Raw genomic sequence first — 17,801 nt, 5'->3', positions numbered from 1 at the left:
ATCTCCTGGGTCGTGGGATCGAGCCCTGGCGACGAGCCCCGCATCCAGCCCCAGCACTGGTGTTGGGCTCAGCCTCAGCAGGGAGTCTGCTTGAAATTCTCTCCGTCTGCCTCTTCCACCACTGGCACACACATGCGTGTGCACTCTCTCTCCCCCTCTCTAAAATAAATAAATATTTTTTAAAAATAATTTTAAAATAAAAATAAAACATAGCAGACGTACCAGGATTTTCTGTCCCCACAATACACACACGCGCGCGCACACACTTTCCCGTCCAGCCAACGGGCAGACACAGAAAGGCAGTATCCGTCTGTGGCTCTCCCTGTGCCTCCAGGCCCAGCAACGGCTGGCACACAGTTCCTGCCACACCCCAAGAAAGGTATAGGGAAGCCTTGACCTTGCTCTCTTCGCCCACAGCTGTAAAACCATCACATGCCCACATGCATATGGACTGCCCCATACATGTGGCTTTGCTGTACTCACCCAAATTCTAGAATAACTGCTGTATCTGATGCCGCCAGGGCCCCGCCCACATCCCTCAAAACCTTCCAGTGAGCTCCAGCTTATATCCAACTATATCTCTACGCCTGAAGTTCATTATTAGGAGCAGGTATTAACTGATGACCCTCAACTGATGTATAAAAACCCCCACTCCCTTGAATGCAGCCATGTGCTTTATAAGGCAAAAAAGATTGACCGCTGCAGCCTGAGACTGCTCTCCTTAGGAAGGTCTGCTGGCAAGGCTGGCCCTTGGCTAGCACCTGGGAACTTGGATTTCAAGAGGGTTCCCACCAGTCCCAGAACTGATAAGAATGGCTCACTGTGCTTACACTGCTTGTCCAAATAATGTAATTTATGCTGAGCTCTTGCTTTCCTTCTAAGAGACTGGAATTTTGATAATGAGCTAGACAAAGGGTGCCTACAGGACCAACTGCTAGTAAAACTCACAGGTACTGAGACTTACCTTTCCCCTTTGCTGATGGTGCCCTATATTCCTACTATAATAAGTCACAGCCAGGAAAACAACTCTATGCTCTTCTGTGAGTACCCCTAGTTGAACCCAGAGATGATCTTGGGGACCCGGGACACAGCAAGCTCTGTTTCCTAGAGCTTCCAAACCGTAGCATGAGCCTCCAGTTGCTTTGGGTGAGCAGCATCAACAGCCCGGCCTCTATGGGCTGCCTTCTTTCCCGGGTCACACTTCCCCATGCCCCTCCCAGGAGACCCTGCACCTCCCACGAAGCTCCCTGCACTGGGATCCTTGTCTCCGGGCCACTTCTGAGAGAATGCAAACGAAGGCAGGATGGCATTTTCTACTTCGTCAACCAGCAATGCCTTTGCCTCTGTGAAACCCATGAGTGAGGTTTTTATGGCTCTGCACAGACGGACAAAACCTTCGTGACCCAGGGCTAAGCAAAGAGTTCTCAGAAAAAGTATGATCCATAAAAGAAAAAAATGGATACATTATACCAATGGGCAAAGTCAAACTTCCCATCCATGTGAGAATTCAGGAAAACTCCAGATACTCTCAACCGATTGCAATGGATGAACAGCCCACCGACAAAAGGGTCCAGGCTGTACCCAGGCCTCTCGCGACCCCAGGGCAAGCCGAGCATCAGGACGGCCCATTTGTACTGCGCTCCTCCACAGAACACTGGTGGCCGACCACTGCCCAGACTGGAGATACACAAATTCCAATGTGCGTCAGCATGACCAGCGGGGCCGGCTCCAGGACCCCCTCTCCGACTTTCAGCTCCAGCAGCTCTGGGGTGGGGCCAAAGGATCGGCATCTCTAACAAGCTCCCAGGGAGGCTGATTGATGTTGCTGGCCCATGGATTGTACTTGGAGAACCGCCGGCTCCTTAACCCGTTGTCCCCTCCTATTTCCCACTCTCCTGTATGCCCTGACTCCTTCCCATTGTGTTTTAATCACTAATATTTTTCGTATCAATCTTATTTATAAATTGCATTTTGTTGGAATAATTACTTACAAGTTTGCTTCCTCCCATATAGGATTGTGAGTCCTTGAGATCAGAGGCCTGTTACTCACCTTTATTTATTATCTGGACATTTGACAAGTGTTTGCTGAGCCCCATTCTACAGTAATCCACTAACCCTAAAAAACTTAGTCAACCACCATATAGTATCTCTATTCTACAAAAAGCATTACTAATACTAGAATCCATCTATAGATAGCAAACTCTGGAACAGTCAGCTAAATGCTTTTCTTTTTTAAAGATTTTATTTATTTGACAGAGAGAAAGAGAGAACATGTGCGTGCACAAGCGGGGGGGGGGCAGTAGGCAGAGGGAGAGGGAGAAGCGGGCTCCCCACCAAGCAAGGAGCCCGACGTTGGACTCGATCCCAGGTCCCTGAGATCATGACCTGAGCTGAAGGCAGACGCTTCACTGACTGAGCCCCCAGGCGCCCCCAGCTGAATGCTTTTGACATCACTGCACAGACACACTCAATAACACACACAAGAGAGATTTTATCTGTGCATATGCTTAGGACAAAAAGAACATATAAAGCAAACTGAAGTCACTACACGTGTAAACGTTTGACTGTATATCACCTTTCACATGCACCGTCCCAGTTTGATCATTTGTAACAACACAAGTCTGCAGAGCACCGTGTGCTTTCCCTACTAGGTTTGTAGGTTTTTCTCTTAACTGTTAGATTCATCTTGATTTTCCTTTATTACTTTGCACCCATGAAAAAAGTTGAGCTGACAAATAGATAGATAGACATCCTCCCCTCGTGCGGCTGCCCCGCGTCCTGGCTGATACCCAACCACAGGCATTTGACATTGAATCCCTGGGGCCCCAGGGAGCAGACTTTGAACCCAGTGGAGTGGCTAAAAGCACCACAAGCCGACAGTCCCTTTAGGCAAACCCTTCTTCGCCATTCTTATCCAAGTGGAGGAAGTGACAGGGACATGGGTTGAGAACTCCCTTTAAACTCTCTCAAGAAGTTCCTCTGAAATCAATTTTGATTAGCTGACCAAACATGTATAGGAATTCCAGTTCTACACCAAGACTTCAAGTATTAGACTACAATCCCAGATACGAGGAGCTCAACAAACCCCAAGCAGCAGAAGGAAATAAATAAGCCAACCAAACCACACCAAAGCATATCATAACCAAATCGCTAAGACCAGTGAAAAGGAGGGTATCCTAAAAGCAGCAGAAGAAACAAGACATGTATGTACGGAGAAGACACTCCAGCTACGTCCAACCGTGAGGCCAAACAACGTACCGCTACACACGCTGACAAGGATGAAGCTCGCGACCCTAACGTCGCGCGAAAGCCGGACACGAAGGGATACACAAGTCCACTAACATAAAGTTCCGAACGAGCACAACGAATCTGTCGGAGCAGATGCCCTTGGGCTGGGAAGTGACCAGAAGGGCACCTGCAGGTGGCTTCTGGGGACCAGTCACGTTTCAGTTCATCTGGGTACCCAAGTGTGTCCCTGGGTGACAAATCAGCAAGCTGTACGCTTCGGCTTTACGCACTTTCCTGCACGTGCGTTTCAGTGCAGGCTTTACTGAAGGGCAATCCAAAAGAGCCATCGACCAGGATTCAATCGCACTGCCTCACTTTACCAAAGGTAGACTTGTCACTGGCACGCGACAACACTTCCCTGAAGTGCCCGTGGTATGCTTTCTTTTCTCTTGAAATATCTATCACATCAGCTCTTACAAAAAATATCTCCCACCCAAATAATTCAGGTGAGCAGTCCGAACCCTCTGACAAAGCAAAGGCCCTGGGTCTGGCCGACCTGCCGTGCAGTGGGCAGAGGACACGGGCTCCGCGCTGCATGGCAGGTTGGGGTACGTTTCCCCCGCGCGAGAGGTAAAGGGGACATGCCCACATAGAAAATTCCATCCTACACTGGCAATTGCTGGGTGCTCGCAGTGACAGGCAGACATCCAATCCCCACTGGTACCGGGACTTACTGCACAAAGTCTCCAGGCGAGGCACGCGAACACGGGCATGTACGCTGTGACAAATGAAAAACAGCAACACACTCAAACTCATCATCGGACCCCCAACTTACAGGGAGTCTACCTAAACCTTGCATGAAGCCCCTCTACTCCTCACCGGAAAGACGGTGGGAGGGGGGAGAGAAAGGAGGGGAGAGGGAGAGAGAGCACAGCATGAACAAATATGGAGCAATGAGAGAAGAGTGGAGCGTCAGAAGGGTAAGAGGGAGGCCGCCACAGTCTGGACAGCTGACCCAAGGAGCAGCCCGCGCCGGGCCCCCCGCCCGCCGAAGTCTGGGATCTTACCATCGTCCTCGCTACCCAGGGCAGCACAGCGAATTACCCCAGAACTCTGCAGCTTCAAACAATAAACACACGATTTCTCCAGTTTCTGTGGGTCAGAAATTCGGAAGCAGCTTGGTTGGATCCTTTTTTTTTTTAAAGATTTTATTCATTTATTTGAGAGATTGAGGGAGGAAGCAGGGGGCAGAGGAAGAGGAAGAGGGAGAAGCAGACTTCCCACGGAGCAGGGAGCCCGATGCGGGGCTTGAGCCCAGGACCCTGAGATGATGACCTGAGCCGAAGGCAGATGTTCACCGACTAAGCCCCCCAGGCGCCCTGGTTGGGTCCTTGCGGCTCAAGATCTCTCTGGAGGTTGTGGTCAAGCTGTCAGCTCTGGCTGCGGCCATCTGAAGGCTTGATGGGGATGGGAGGACTAACTTAGAAGCTGGCTCCCACACAGGGCTAGCAAGTCGGTGCTCGTTGCTGCTGGAAGCCTCTGGTCTGCTCCATCCTGCATCTCTGCAGGACGGCTCAAGTGTCCTCAGGACACGGCAGTTGGCTTCCTCCAACGCGGGTGATCCGAGGGAACAAGCCAGAAACAGAGTGTCCCGTGACCTAGCCTTGGAAGGCCGCCGGCGTCACTGGCCGCTCAGGTCAGCCCCAAGTGACCAGTGTGGGAGGAGGCCGCGTGTGGCCTGAGCACCAGGAGACAGGGTCACCGGGGCCCACCCTGGAGGCTGGCTCCCACACCAGTCAAAGCTTTTATCTCACTTCTCCACCTTGCCCGAAACCACACCAATTTTGAATTCATTTGCCATCACGGACTCTCACTTCTTAAACTGCAGACACCTTCAGATGATGAGGGGCCATGATTCATTTACTCCTTCCAGCCGATCCTCCAGACTGGGCTTCCCAGACACACTGACAGAGGAGCCCCCTGGTAGCCATGTGGCGATGGGCCAAAGGCCGCAGGACGAATGAGAGTCCCAAAGAGAGGGAAGCTCAGAGCCCAAGGACAGGCAGAAAGACTGAGAATTAACCTTTGCCTGGAGCCAACAGAGACAGGGGAGGGCCTCCTCCTTCCCTTCCTCCCTTCCTCCCCTCCTCCCCTCCTCCCTCTCTCCTATCTTCCTCCTTCCCCCAGGGCCTGCCTCCTACGGCCCCAGGGCCACACGGCTATCTGTCACGATTGGCAACACAGCCTATGTGTTGGCAAGGGGATGAGGCCAACTGCATGTGGCCTCAAGTGACACAATAGACTCCGTGTTCTCGCATCCCCACGGCAGGAGCAGGGAGGGGAGGCAGGAGTCTCTGTGCTCCTGGTGTCAAGGGCCAGGGAATGGGAATCTCCCGAGACTCCTTCTCACAATAACAACTTTCCAGAGGACTCGGCGTGCACGGCACCACGTGAAGCGCTTCACATACATTCCATCGCCAGGGCTCTTGACGTTCCCGGCTAAATACTGTCACCCTCGGGCCCACACCACAGATAAGCACACTGAGGCAGAGGAGAGGCTCGGTCACAGGTTCAGGTCTCACAGAAGGTGCATGCGGAGCCAGGTTCGAGCCCAGGCCCCGAGGGCCCTTCCTCCGCAAGCGCCTGGCGGGCCTTGGTCCTCTCCGGGCCGAGAGCGACCTGCTTCCGTCGACAGGCCGCTGCGGGCCGCTCCTCTCCTCGACTGCGCGGAGCGCGGATGCGGAGCTCAAGTAAGGGCGCGCCGGGCTGCCCTCTGACCTCTGGAAAGGCTGCCCTGCTCAGCCCCGGCCCCGAGGGCTGCCTGAACAAAGGACCACAGACCGCTGGGCTCAAATAACAGAAACGTATTGTGCCACCGTTCTGGGGGCAGAAGTCGGAGATCAAAGCGACAGCAGGATTGCTTCCTTCTGAGGGCGAATCCGCTCCGGCCTCTCCTGGGCTCGTAGAGGGCCGTCTTCTCCCCGCGTCCCTTCAGCTGCCTTCTCTCTGTGCCCTCTTCTTACAACGACAGCAGTCATACTGGATGACAGCGACCTTAATGACCTCATTTTAACTTGGTTACCTCTATACAGATCCTATTTTCCAAAGAAGGTTGCCTTTGGGGGTCCTGGTGGTACCCCAACCTAGGAATTCTGAGGGCCACGATTCAGCTGCTGAGGACCGTGCTGACGGGAAACAGCACCCTGAGTCCCCGCTGCTCCGGAGCCCTCTTCAGACGGACCTTCCACTGACCCTTTCCCCGCCAGCAACCCGTTTTCTGCTCATGTGGGGTATAAATAAAATGTAAGCAGACACTCGCGATCTCTGTAAAGGTTAAACGCAGGCAGTCATCGAACACGGCTTTGAGGTGTTCCTCCTGGAGCTCTCAGAACAAGGCCGCCGGGGGGCGTACGTGTACTCTAACTGGGTCACCAAGGTGAGGGCTGACACGGGGTCCATTTGAAGGTTTTGGGCATAAGGGTGCTGGGCGGAAGGCATGACTAAGCTAAGAGGAAAAATAGCTCATCTGTCCTCTTTGCGGTCAGCCCTCCTATCTGCTCACCACAAAGCCTCCCAACCAAGCAGCGCCTCCAAGGGTTACAGCAGAGGGAGGAAAACTGCTTCGCCGTGAGCCAGAAGGGAAATGAAGAGCCAAGAGGCAGGTAAACACAGCCAGCCCATCGAGAGACACGGTAAAAAGTGCCGGGCGAGCACAGGGGAGGCAGCGGCAGCCCCGAGAAATGAGTCGGCAGGTGCCTGGCCACCCGGCACGGAGCAAGCTTCCCAGGCGCGCGAGCAGATTCTTGCTCCGGCCAAACCCCATGCCGCCCCGGCCTTGGAGCCGCTGCCGATGGCCGCGAGCCCGACACCATCCTCGGAGGGTCAAGGGCCAGTCTCCGGGGCTCCAGGACTCCCCTCACGAGACTTCAGGAGGGCTTGCAGTCCCCTCTGAGAACGAAGGCGCGGCTCTCAAACTTTCAATGTGACCAACGCCCGGGCTCCCTGCTCTCAGGAATGGCACTGAGCCCTGCCCAATGGCAAGCAGGACCCTCGGCGAGCGAGATGCAGCGGGCGCCTATCCAGAGGGAAGGACATGCAACAGAGCGATGGCTCAGAATGCCTGGCCAGGGAAGGGAGTGATCGGGCAGGGTGACAAGGGAAGGCCACTCAGAGGAGGTGATGGTGGCCCGTGAACGACCTGGACTGGCCAGCATGGGACGTGGGGGCTCAGCCCTCCAGGCACAGAGAGCAGCCAGCCAGTTCATGGACCCAGTGACAACAATGAGTGTGGTGGGCTCGAGGGGCAGTAAGAAAACAACATACAGGTGTGACCACAACCCCAAGAATCACGGCCACTAAGTGGTGAACCGAGGACTTGGCGGACCTCATCCACAACAGCACGGCCGGGAGGAGAGCCTTTCTAGTATTGTATGTGGAAGGCACGTGCCTCTCCTCTGCCATCCCTGTGAACCGCTGCCCATCAAGGGCAACACTGCCCCCGACCCCAGGCACCAGAGGCCATATGGGCAGCCTCCGTGGCCGCCGGCTGGAAATGTGATTACACATTCACAACCCGACCCGACTCGCCAGTGCTCCTCAGACAGCCAAGCCCTGCCCTGGTGCCTAGCACGCTGCTGCAAAGTCAGTCAGAGGCCTGGGCCAGCTCACGTGGTCACCCGGGTCCCTGTTCACCCGGCTACCGTCCCAGTCTCCTCTCCGGCCACCCCACTCTCTCTTGCGCACCTCTGACTCTTCTTCTTACAGCAACCAGAGTCACCCTTTCAAATGCAAGTCCCCGCAGGTCACCCCCACACCTGAAAGCATGTAGCAGCTTTCCAGCACACTGAGAATAATCTAGGATGGGTGCCACTCCGGCCACGTTCCTGCGTGGGCCGGCCCCAGCCACCCCTCAGGGCACCTTTTGCACCGTGTGTTCTCTGGGCTGCTCTTCTCCGGACACGCCGACCTCCTTGCTGTTCTTCAAATGCACCCAGCCATGCCTCGCCGCAGGCCTTCTGCACTGGCTGTTCCCTCAGCCCTGAACACTCAGGGCGTAGAAAAATCCAGGTCTAGACACTTAGCAGGGATCTAACACGTGTTTGCTGAACAGGGAAGTAAATGAGGGAGTGAACGCACGAATGAACACTGAGGCGCATGTCTTATGGAAACATCTTTGCAGCCAGACATGAAAGCGGACTTATTATAGGGTTCCATGCATATGAAGTTCAAGAACAGGCACAAGTAAACTGTGCCGATGCAGATCAGACCAGTGGTTGCCTCTGCCAGTGGGTGTGGCTAACTGAGGGTGAGATGGGGCCCACTAGGGGTGCTGGGAATATTCTCTGTCCAAAGCAACTGAATTAAAAATCCATGCATTTCACTCCCTGCAAATTACATCCCAATAAAGCAAACAAACAAAGCACTACAGGCATTCCACAGATGGGTGTGTTTGCACAGACGTTTTCAGAGACCGTATCTACGCAGGTGATCAGTGGCTGCCTTTGGGAGGGGGTCCCGGGGACTGAGAACGCGAAGGAGACCTCGCTTTCTCTCCATAACCTTGATCCTGCCAGAAACTCTCATTAGGTGTGTGTAATACGCAAACCAAGTCATTCAAAAATACTTCTCGCGATCTGTGAGGCAAACCCACTCCGACCCTGAGAAAGCGAAGTTTATCTCTGCTGTCCACTGAAAGAGCAGTTAAGCAACGGTTTGATAACAAGGCCTCCCCCGCAGCCGGCGCGGCAGCGCTTGGTGAGGGAGAGTGTTGTGGGGAACAGACTGGCCCCCAACACCTGCCCCATGGGTGGGGGGAAAACAGATAAGCCTCACCGCTAACTAACACCCCTTGATCTGGCTCGGGAGGGTGGAAGGGTGGAGGAGAGATGGGTGTGCTGGGAACCTCTGCGCCAAGCCAGCAGGCCTCGGGTGGGGCCTTAAGTCCGTCAGCGGCGCCTGGAGCTCAGGCTAAAAATGCTCCCGCTGGGCCTCACCCCCAGACCCACTCAGTCAGAATTCCCACATGTCTCAGAGTCCACAATTCTTTTCTTTTTTTTGAAGAATTTATTTATGTATTTATTTATTTATGAAAGTGCGGGCAAGCGGGGGGAGGGGCAGAGGGAGAGAGAATCTCAAGCCGACTCCACACTGAGCCTGGAGCCCAACTGGGAGCTCCACCTCACGACTCTGAGATCATGACCTGAGTGGAAACCAAGAGGTGGACGCTTAGCCAGCTGAGCCACCAGGGGCCGCCCCCTTTTCTACCTTGTTAAAAAAACTTTTTATTATGAACATTTTCAAATACACAGAACATTATCCAGAAGAATCCAACGAATAACACCAATCAAATTCAGTAAGTGTTCCCATTTGGCCATATTTGCCTCACCTTTTGCTCTCCCCATTTAACTGAACCATCTACAAGTAAATTATCTCGAGCAGTGGTTCTCACAGTGTGATCTGTGGCACCTTGGGGTCCCCAAGACCCTTTAGGGGATCCCTGCTGTCAAAATATTTTTATAGGGGCACCTGGGCAGCTTAGTCAGTGAAGCATCTGCCTTTGGCTCAGGTCATGATCCTGGAGTTCTGGGATGGAGCCCTGAGTCAGGCTCCCTGCTCAGCAGGGTGTCTGCTTCTCCCTCTGTCCCTCACCCCCTCACGTGCTCTAACAAATAAATAAAATCTTTAAAAATTTAAAAAATATTTTTATAATAATCTTAAATTGTTTTTTGCATTTCTCTCGTTCTCATTCTCTTGTGAGCGTACAGAATTTTCCAGAGGCTACAGACTGAATGTAGAAGCAGATGTGAGATTCATCTGTCTTTTTTTTTTTAAGATTTTACTTATTTATTTCACAGAGAGAGAGAGAGAGCGCGTGAGCACAAGCAGGGGTAGCACCAGAGGCAGAGGGAGAAGCAGACTCCCCGCTGAGCAGGGAGCCCGATGAAGGGCTCGATCCCAGGACTCTGGGATCGGGACCCAAGCTGAAAGCAGACACTCAACCAACTGAGCCACCCAGGAGCCCCGAGAATTTATCTGTCTTGTATTCAGCCATACATTAAAGAGTTCTCCAAAAATGTTAAAAAATAATTTGCTGCTGTCATGACACTTCATCCCTAAATACTTCAGCACGCATCACCAAAATGTAAGACTCTCAACATACTCACTGTTCGTTATCTATTGCTATATAACTAATTCCCCCAAAACATGGCAGCAAGAAACAAATGCATCATCTCACTGATTCTGCGTCCAGAATCCCGGAGTGGCTTAGCTGGGTGCCTACCACCCCACAAGATTATCACATCTAATGAAACTTACCAGTAGTTTCCTTAGATCATCTAATAGCCAGTCGCGTAAAAATAACCCAGGCGTCCCCAAGTGCCAAGTTATATTTGGTTATTGTCATGGACTGAACGTGTCCTCCCAAATTTCCTATGTTGAAACCTAACCCCTAATGGGATGGTATTTGGAGCTGGACCTGCGGGAGGCGATCAGGTCTTAAAGGTGGAGGCCTGGGGATGGGACGAGTGCCCCATAAAAGAGACCCCAGGGAGCTAGCTATTCAGTCTTCTGGCTGTGTGAGGAGGTGTGGAGAAGGTGGCCGGAGAAGGTGGCCAGAAGGTGGCCGTCTGCAGCCTAGAAAAGGGCCCTCCCCGGAAGCCCACCGTGCCGCTACTCCGCTCTGGGAGTGCCAGCCTCCACAGCTGTGAGGAATCGACCCTGCTGTTGATGAGCCCCCCCCACCCCCCCCACCCCCGGCGCTGGTCTCTGTCACAGCAGCAGAGGGGACTGGGACACTTACTCAGTCTCTTAAGTCTCATTTGACGGTGAATATCTTCCTTTTTCAATCTTCTTTCACGATTGGCACTCACTGCAGAGACGGCCCAGCAAGGATGGCACAGGGGGATGGGACAGGGGGAGCCGTGACCAGGCGACCGGAAAGAGAGTGCCCAGCCTCCCGCACAGCAGCTCTCTCTCATTGCGGACCAAACCACCCGCCGAGACCAATTTTTATGGGGCCTGGAGGAGTCGGAGAGAAGGCTAATGGCAAGGGAATGGGGGAGGACTGGCACAGAGCGGTCCCAGGCCCGGAGGACGGGAGTGTCCCGGCCCTTCTAAGCCACCCACTGCCACCCGCGCCGCACACAGCCCACACCTCGCAAGGCCACTGCCATCACTGTCTCTTGGGAATCTTCCAGCTTGCAGACCCTCTGACATCCTTCTGATCCCTCGCAAAAGCCAAGGAAGCAGCAGGACCAGCAAGTACGGGGGGGCCCCATGTCACGGACCCAGCAACTGCTCCAAGAGGGTAAGTGTTGCAGACAAAGCCACCCTCCAGGGTCAGAGCCAGATGCTTAGCCTCTGAGTCCTGCCCTGAGGCTCGAGTCCTGCCCCGGGGCTGAAGCGGGTGAGCACCCTGCCCGGGAGGAGGGGGTGGGTCATGCAGGCATTCCGCAAGGGCCTCCAGACGCTAGCCACCCAAGGCGCCACCACCGACCGCTCCCCACAGTCGCTGCCAGCACCACCTCCGCGACGCACTGCCTGCCCCCTCGTGCAGATACGGAAGGGACTCGGCTGTGAGGCCTGCGCCTGTGAGGCCTGTGCCGGGGTCTCCGGTGACCAGACAGTGGCGTCCAGGCAACCGAGCCCCCGCGCCCCAGAGGCTCCAATGCATGCTGCTCTTGGGCCGGGCGTCCCCTCTCCCCGGCACTCAGCTAGCTTCCCAGCGACAACTGGCGCACAAACAGGGCTCCCCTTTCGGACAGAAGCTACTTCTGGAACCCCACAGCATAAAAAAAGCCTTCGCATTGTATTTTCCGATATACGGACGCCATGAAAGGGAATCGGATCTCTGATCAAGGGCTTAGCATCAAACAAATCCTAGGAAAACGATCTAGAACACTGAAGCCAGAAGAACATTTAGAGATCATCCAAATCAGTGGTTCTCAACCAGGGACCATGCTCCCCACCCCAGGGGGACAGGGAGCAGCGTCTAGAGACATTTTAGTTGTCACAGCTGGGGGAGGGGCGCTACTGGCATCTAGTGAGTAGAGCCCAGGGATTCTGGCCAGCCTCCTACCGCACAGCAGCCCACCACAACAGATTTATTCAGCCCCAAAGGTCAACAGTGCTGAGGCGGAGAAACCCTGATCTAAATTTCTTGGTTTCTTTGAAGAAGGGAAAATTGAGGTCCAAAGACACAAAGTAACGTGCCCAAGGTTACACAGTCCGGAAGCCAGAAGTAGAATTCAGGTCTCTCCCACATCCATCTCTATCACCCATTCTGCTCTGTCTAGGGCTGGACAGGGAGAAGGAAGGAAGCGACCCAAAGATCTTAATCCCTGTAGCCAACCTGAACCAAATGAAGGCAATCACAATAAATAAATTGAATTACTACAACAACACTTCAGGGTGTGCAAACTCTGCAGAAATGCCATATACGAAATTACACCAGATACAAAAACTAACTTGAAATAGATTAAAGACTTGAACATAAGACTTGACACCATAAAACTCCTAGAAGAAAACATAGGCGATAAGCTCCTTGACAAAGGTCTTGGCGATGATTTTTGGAATCTGACACCAAAAGCAAAAGCAACAAAAGCAAAAATAAGTGGGACTACATCATATTAAAAAGCTCTGCACAGCAAAAGAATTCATTTACAAAATGAAAAGCAACCTACTGAATGGGAGAAAACATTTGCAAATCATCTATCTGCTAAGAAGCTAATACCCAAAATATAAAGAATATAACTCAACAGAAAAAAAATCTGATCAAAAAATGGGCAGAAGATCTAAATGGACATTGTTCCAAAGACCAGACAGATGGCCAGTGGGCACATGAAAACACGCTCAACATCACTAACCATCAGGGAAATGCAAATCAAAACCACAACTGAGTAACACCGCACACCTGTGAGAATGGCTATTAACAAAAGGACCAGAAATAACAAGTGTTGGCAAGGATGTGGAGAAAAGGGAGCCCTCATGCGCTGTGGGTGGGAATGTAAATTAGTGCCCCCACTGTGGAAAACAGTATGGAGGCTCCTCAAAAACACTAAAAATAGAACTACCCTACATTCCAGCAATTCCACTTTTGGGTATTTTTCTGAAGAAAACAAAAACACTAACTCAAAAAGATATTTGCACCATTATGCTCACCGCAGCGCTATGCACAACAGGCAAGGCATGAAAAGCACCTAAGTGTCTGTCGATGGATGAACGGATAAAGAAACTTGGGAATATATTTACAATGGAATATTATTCAGCCGTAAGAAAGAATGAAAGCTTGCCATTTGCAACAACATGGATGGACCTCGAGGGCATTATGCTAAGGGGAAGTCAGTCAGACAGAGAAAGTCAAATACCGTAGGATCCTTCTTATGCATGGAATCGTGGAATCGAAGGGGGAAAAGGCTCACAGAGAACAGACTACTGGTTGCCAAAGGCAGGGGGTCGGGGGTGGGGGAAAGAATTTTCTTTTTAATTGAGGCTTCAAGCATGGTTGGATCCAGGGACTTGAAAATGATTAATGAAAAATGAAGCTCAGTTACCAGCTAGGTAACGAAAATCGCTAGCTAGCTCCCGGGGAACGATTTCAGCCTGAAACGTGCCGCCAAATCCAGTTCTTCCCTGACTCGTCCACCAGCGGGAACTGCAGGGGCACCACCGATGGTTTAATCCCCTCTGGTGTGAGCAAGCTGGCTCCCCCAGGCCTTCAGGACTTGTGCAATTACTAAACATTGACTGATTTCTTAAACAGTAACTAAACACTGCCGGTACCACGCCCAGCGCTGGAGACAGAGGCACGAACAATACACACGCACATCCCAGGCTTCCTGGACCTCAGACTCTAGCAGGCAGAAACAGCCTCGAAACACAATAGACCAGTAAATTACTAAAAAATTTAAAAAGAAGAGAAGAACCACAATGAGATACCATAACTACCTACCAGAATGGTTAAATTTCTTTTAAAAAACCGACGACACCAAGGGGCTGGCAGGGAATAATTTACATATGATTAAGACTCATTCCCTTAAAAAAAAAATAAACACAAAGAGATAACCCCTACATACCTAGGAGGGCTGCTAAAATTTAAAAAAAACAAAACAAAACAAAACCAAGGTGCTGGCAAGATCCTGAGTAACTGAAATTCTCATACACCGCTGGCAGAAATGCAAAATGGTACACCCACCTTGGAAAACAGCGTGGCATTTTCTTACATAAGCATAATTTTTTTAAAAAAAAGGCCTACAGAAGCAAAGACATAGGTGTAGAGATAGAGACATGAATGTATGAATATATAAATATATAGGCGTGGATAGGAACAAAGATACCATTTTGACATTTGGATCTCTAGGCTGCAGTATATGCAAGACTACGGCCCAATACCTTGCCAGGTCATTTTCTGACATAGCATTAATTTCACACAGACATCATTTTGATTTTAGCAAAATCAAAGGTAAGTCTCACTGACTTCACCCCATCCCATCCCCATTTTTCTTTGCAGACTTCACCCCATCTCTATCCCCATATTTCTTTAAACAGGGCTCATATCCTCTTTTCTCCTTGATGTCTTCTGGATGGCAATCTTACAAAGTTGTAAGTTAGAAAAGAATTCCCCATTGTTTTTATAGCTCTACCTTACTCTGAAATATATAATCAGAGCAAATCAACTGAAAATTGGTTAGAAAATAAAGCAGACAGAAGTCTATAATCCCCTTCTTAGAGCCAAAGCTATCTGGGCTGCCTGATGGTAAGCCCACTGCAAGGGGAAAATAATTAAAAACCTTTCTATTATAAACTAAATAGCATTGCTTTTTAACACTGTCCTCCAACAGTTGCTGGGGAATCGAATTATTCATGGTGTGAGTTCCAGTACAGTTTACTGACACCCCAACTTCCAGAGGGGTCATGTTTTACAGAAAAGAGCGCCACATTCTCCTCCTAAGGGTGCCCACCCATGTCCTGGCCTCAGGCCCTATTTGAACCAGAGAAAGGAATGTAAACAGATCAGAACGCTTTAACAGAGTCCATTAAAAATCCCACCCCCGCCCTACAACCGGCCAGAACTGAAAAGTCACCTGACCCCCCCCTCCATCTGCCGCTGAGTCATCAAGCCCCTTCTTCCAGCAGGCTAATTATTCTGCACGGAAATTAAAAAGAACACTGGGAATTCTTCGGTTTGGGTGATCGTCTCCACCCCACCCCCTTCTAAAAACCATTTTGTTCTTAAGAGATGTAACTGATTCGCTGTCTCTTACACTGGCAGTTGATCTTTAGAGGTTGCATTTTATTTTACTGGATACTGTTATTTTCCAATCTACTTAAAACACCTGCAGGGGGAAAAAATGCATTTCTGACATATCCCCTTTAAACACTGGAACCTTGCAAAATAATGCAAAATTATTCATATTGCACATTTGGCTCTTTAAATTGCTAACCAATATGTTTCCATTCCATTCAGAGTAAAGCAGCTTTTGCTTTAAAAGAAATCAGGCCAAATACCGAGGACAAACCCCTGTAAGGAGAATTAGTAAATGTGTCATTATTTAAGCAGCACAATGACAGCTGGAAAACAGTTGACAGTTATCTTTGACAAGCCCCTTTCTCTCTTTATAATGCATATATGGTGATCACTCCAGATTTTTTTTTCTCTCCTGAGCAAGAGGCCCCGGTCTTCCTGTCTGGCCCCTGCCCACTTTCCCGGATGGGCATGCCAAGCTCGAAGTAACGCGTAGGCCTGCAACACAACACCTCCCCCCCACACGCCCTGCATCCCCCCCCGGTGCATGCAGCAGCCGCAGCGGCCAAAGACCCCCACCTTCGCTTTCTGGGGTGCGGACGGGCTGCAGGCTTGCAGGCCGGGCTGCGCCTGCAGAGTGGGCGCCGCGCGTCCCTTACCTGCATTGCCGCATGGCGCATCCCCGCCGCCCACCTGCACAGCATCCTAGAGCATCCTTTCTTCAGCGCGACGCCTGCGAGCGCGGTGACGTCACCGGAGGCGGGCCCCACGCCGGCACGTGACGCCCTCAGGGAGAGGCGGGGAGGGGGTGGGGGCGAGGAAGACCCTGGAAGTCCCCGGAGGTGAGGAGCAAGCGGCCGGGAAGCCCCGCTCGGGTTTCCCCTCTGGGCGGTCTGCTTGATGTGCGCAGGTTTCACCGACTGTGAGCAACAAACAGCACACAGAAGGAGAAATCCAAATGATTACAGGCTCCAAGCATGTAATAGGATTTCCAAAGAGTTAGCAATAAAGGGATTAGTAATGAAAGGGAACAATTTAGTGTTTTATTTTTAAAAGTCTTTATCAAATGAAACGGAGAGATATTTTGGGTGAATCAAAATGACAGTTAAAATACAAACTGCACGGAAGTACTTTGCACAAAGGTTCAGTGTTTCAAATCATTTATCTAATATGATACTAAATACTTTAATTTGAACCATATTCATTATGCAATATTATGCTAATTGCACTGATGAATAATGCTTTTATTTACTCTCAATAGCTACATTCTAATATTAACTTGCATTTGCCAAAGGAAAAAATGGGATACCACAAATTCATTACCACTTACTGGAATATTTGCTTATTTAAAATAAAGCACCATTGCATGAGCACGGTTGTACTTGAGTCTGTGTTTTCTTACATCTTCTGGCAAGGAATTTGATCTCTCAGACATGAAAGAGTTAATTCACAATAACTCATTTCACGCTTTTTAATTTTTATCACATTCTGCAAAAGTGAGTCATCTTACAATTACAGAAAATATGAACGATGTCAACATTTCTCATTCACAACTGAAACAGCCTTGCCTAGAAAGCCTTAGAAAATTCCAGCAGTGATCCATGTAAACCTGAAATGGCATATTTCAAACTCAAGCAGTGAACCCATCAAGTTTTCTTCTGCCAAACCATATAAACGGTTTTGAAATGTGAAAGGACAAAAGCAGAAACTGGTCTTACCTGTATCCCAGTTTCATTTACCAGTTTACTTTCAATAGAGTTTAAGTCACAATTTTAACATTCCCTGGCCTCCTGCCCCCGCGAAAGAGATGCGAAATAGATTGTTTAGGCAGCCAAGTTACCTACTTGCTATTTATTCCAGCTGCTTTGGTGTACTTCTATATTTAACCTGGGCCCTTTTGCCACCCTTCCCTCCAGATTAACCAAATCTCTGTTCAGAAGGTCAGCCTCTAATTTGGGCCATAAATATGGGCCCTCGTCCCTCACAACGATCTACTATTTTCTGCACCGGATTTTAAAACCCAACAATGTGGCCGTGCGGTTTTGTAGGTCACTCCTCTCCAGCTTGTTTTTCTAGGTGATAAGTAACTTACCTTTTGCTTTCTGGTTCCTGAAACACAGAGTTAAAACGCTACGGCAATCCCCCGCTCCCCTGGGTGGAGGGCAGTGCAGACGGAATCTGACAGGCTCACTTTCCTGCCCGAGGCAAATGTCGATTTCATCCTCCGGCGCCCAGGGCGGCCCCACCCCCACCCCCCGCGGAGCCGGGCCGGGTGGTCACGTGCGGGGCCCAGCCACTCAGTCCGGCCCAGCCCGCTGGGTCACCTCTCGGC

The 17,801-nt window shown here is 50.9% G+C and overlaps 1 protein-coding gene across 4 annotated transcripts in view; it reads right to left on the bottom strand.

The window, feature by feature from the left end:
* The window catches only part of CLCN4 (chloride voltage-gated channel 4), a 67,230-nt gene extending 49,495 nt beyond the window's left edge, over window positions 1–17,735 (bottom strand). For all 4 annotated transcript variants that reach the window (XM_034649394.1, XM_034649395.1, XM_034649396.1 and 1 more), the window contains exons 1-2: window positions 17,562–17,735; window positions 16,129–16,389 (exon numbers count right to left, since the gene is read on the bottom strand). In XM_034649394.1, the coding sequence (XP_034505285.1) occupies window positions 16,129–16,142 (14 nt within the window). In that variant the 5' untranslated portion in view covers window positions 16,143–16,389; window positions 17,562–17,735. The remainder of the gene's footprint in view (window positions 1–16,128; window positions 16,390–17,561) is intronic.
* Between the last annotated feature and the right edge of the window lie 66 nt (window positions 17,736–17,801).

Source organism: Ailuropoda melanoleuca, chromosome X, assembly GCF_002007445.2.
Source record: "Ailuropoda melanoleuca isolate Jingjing chromosome X, ASM200744v2, whole genome shotgun sequence".
Lineage (NCBI taxonomy): Eukaryota > Metazoa > Chordata > Mammalia > Carnivora > Ursidae > Ailuropoda > Ailuropoda melanoleuca.
Note: the sequence above shows the minus strand (reverse complement) of the source record. Positions and strands in the feature narration are given on the sequence as shown.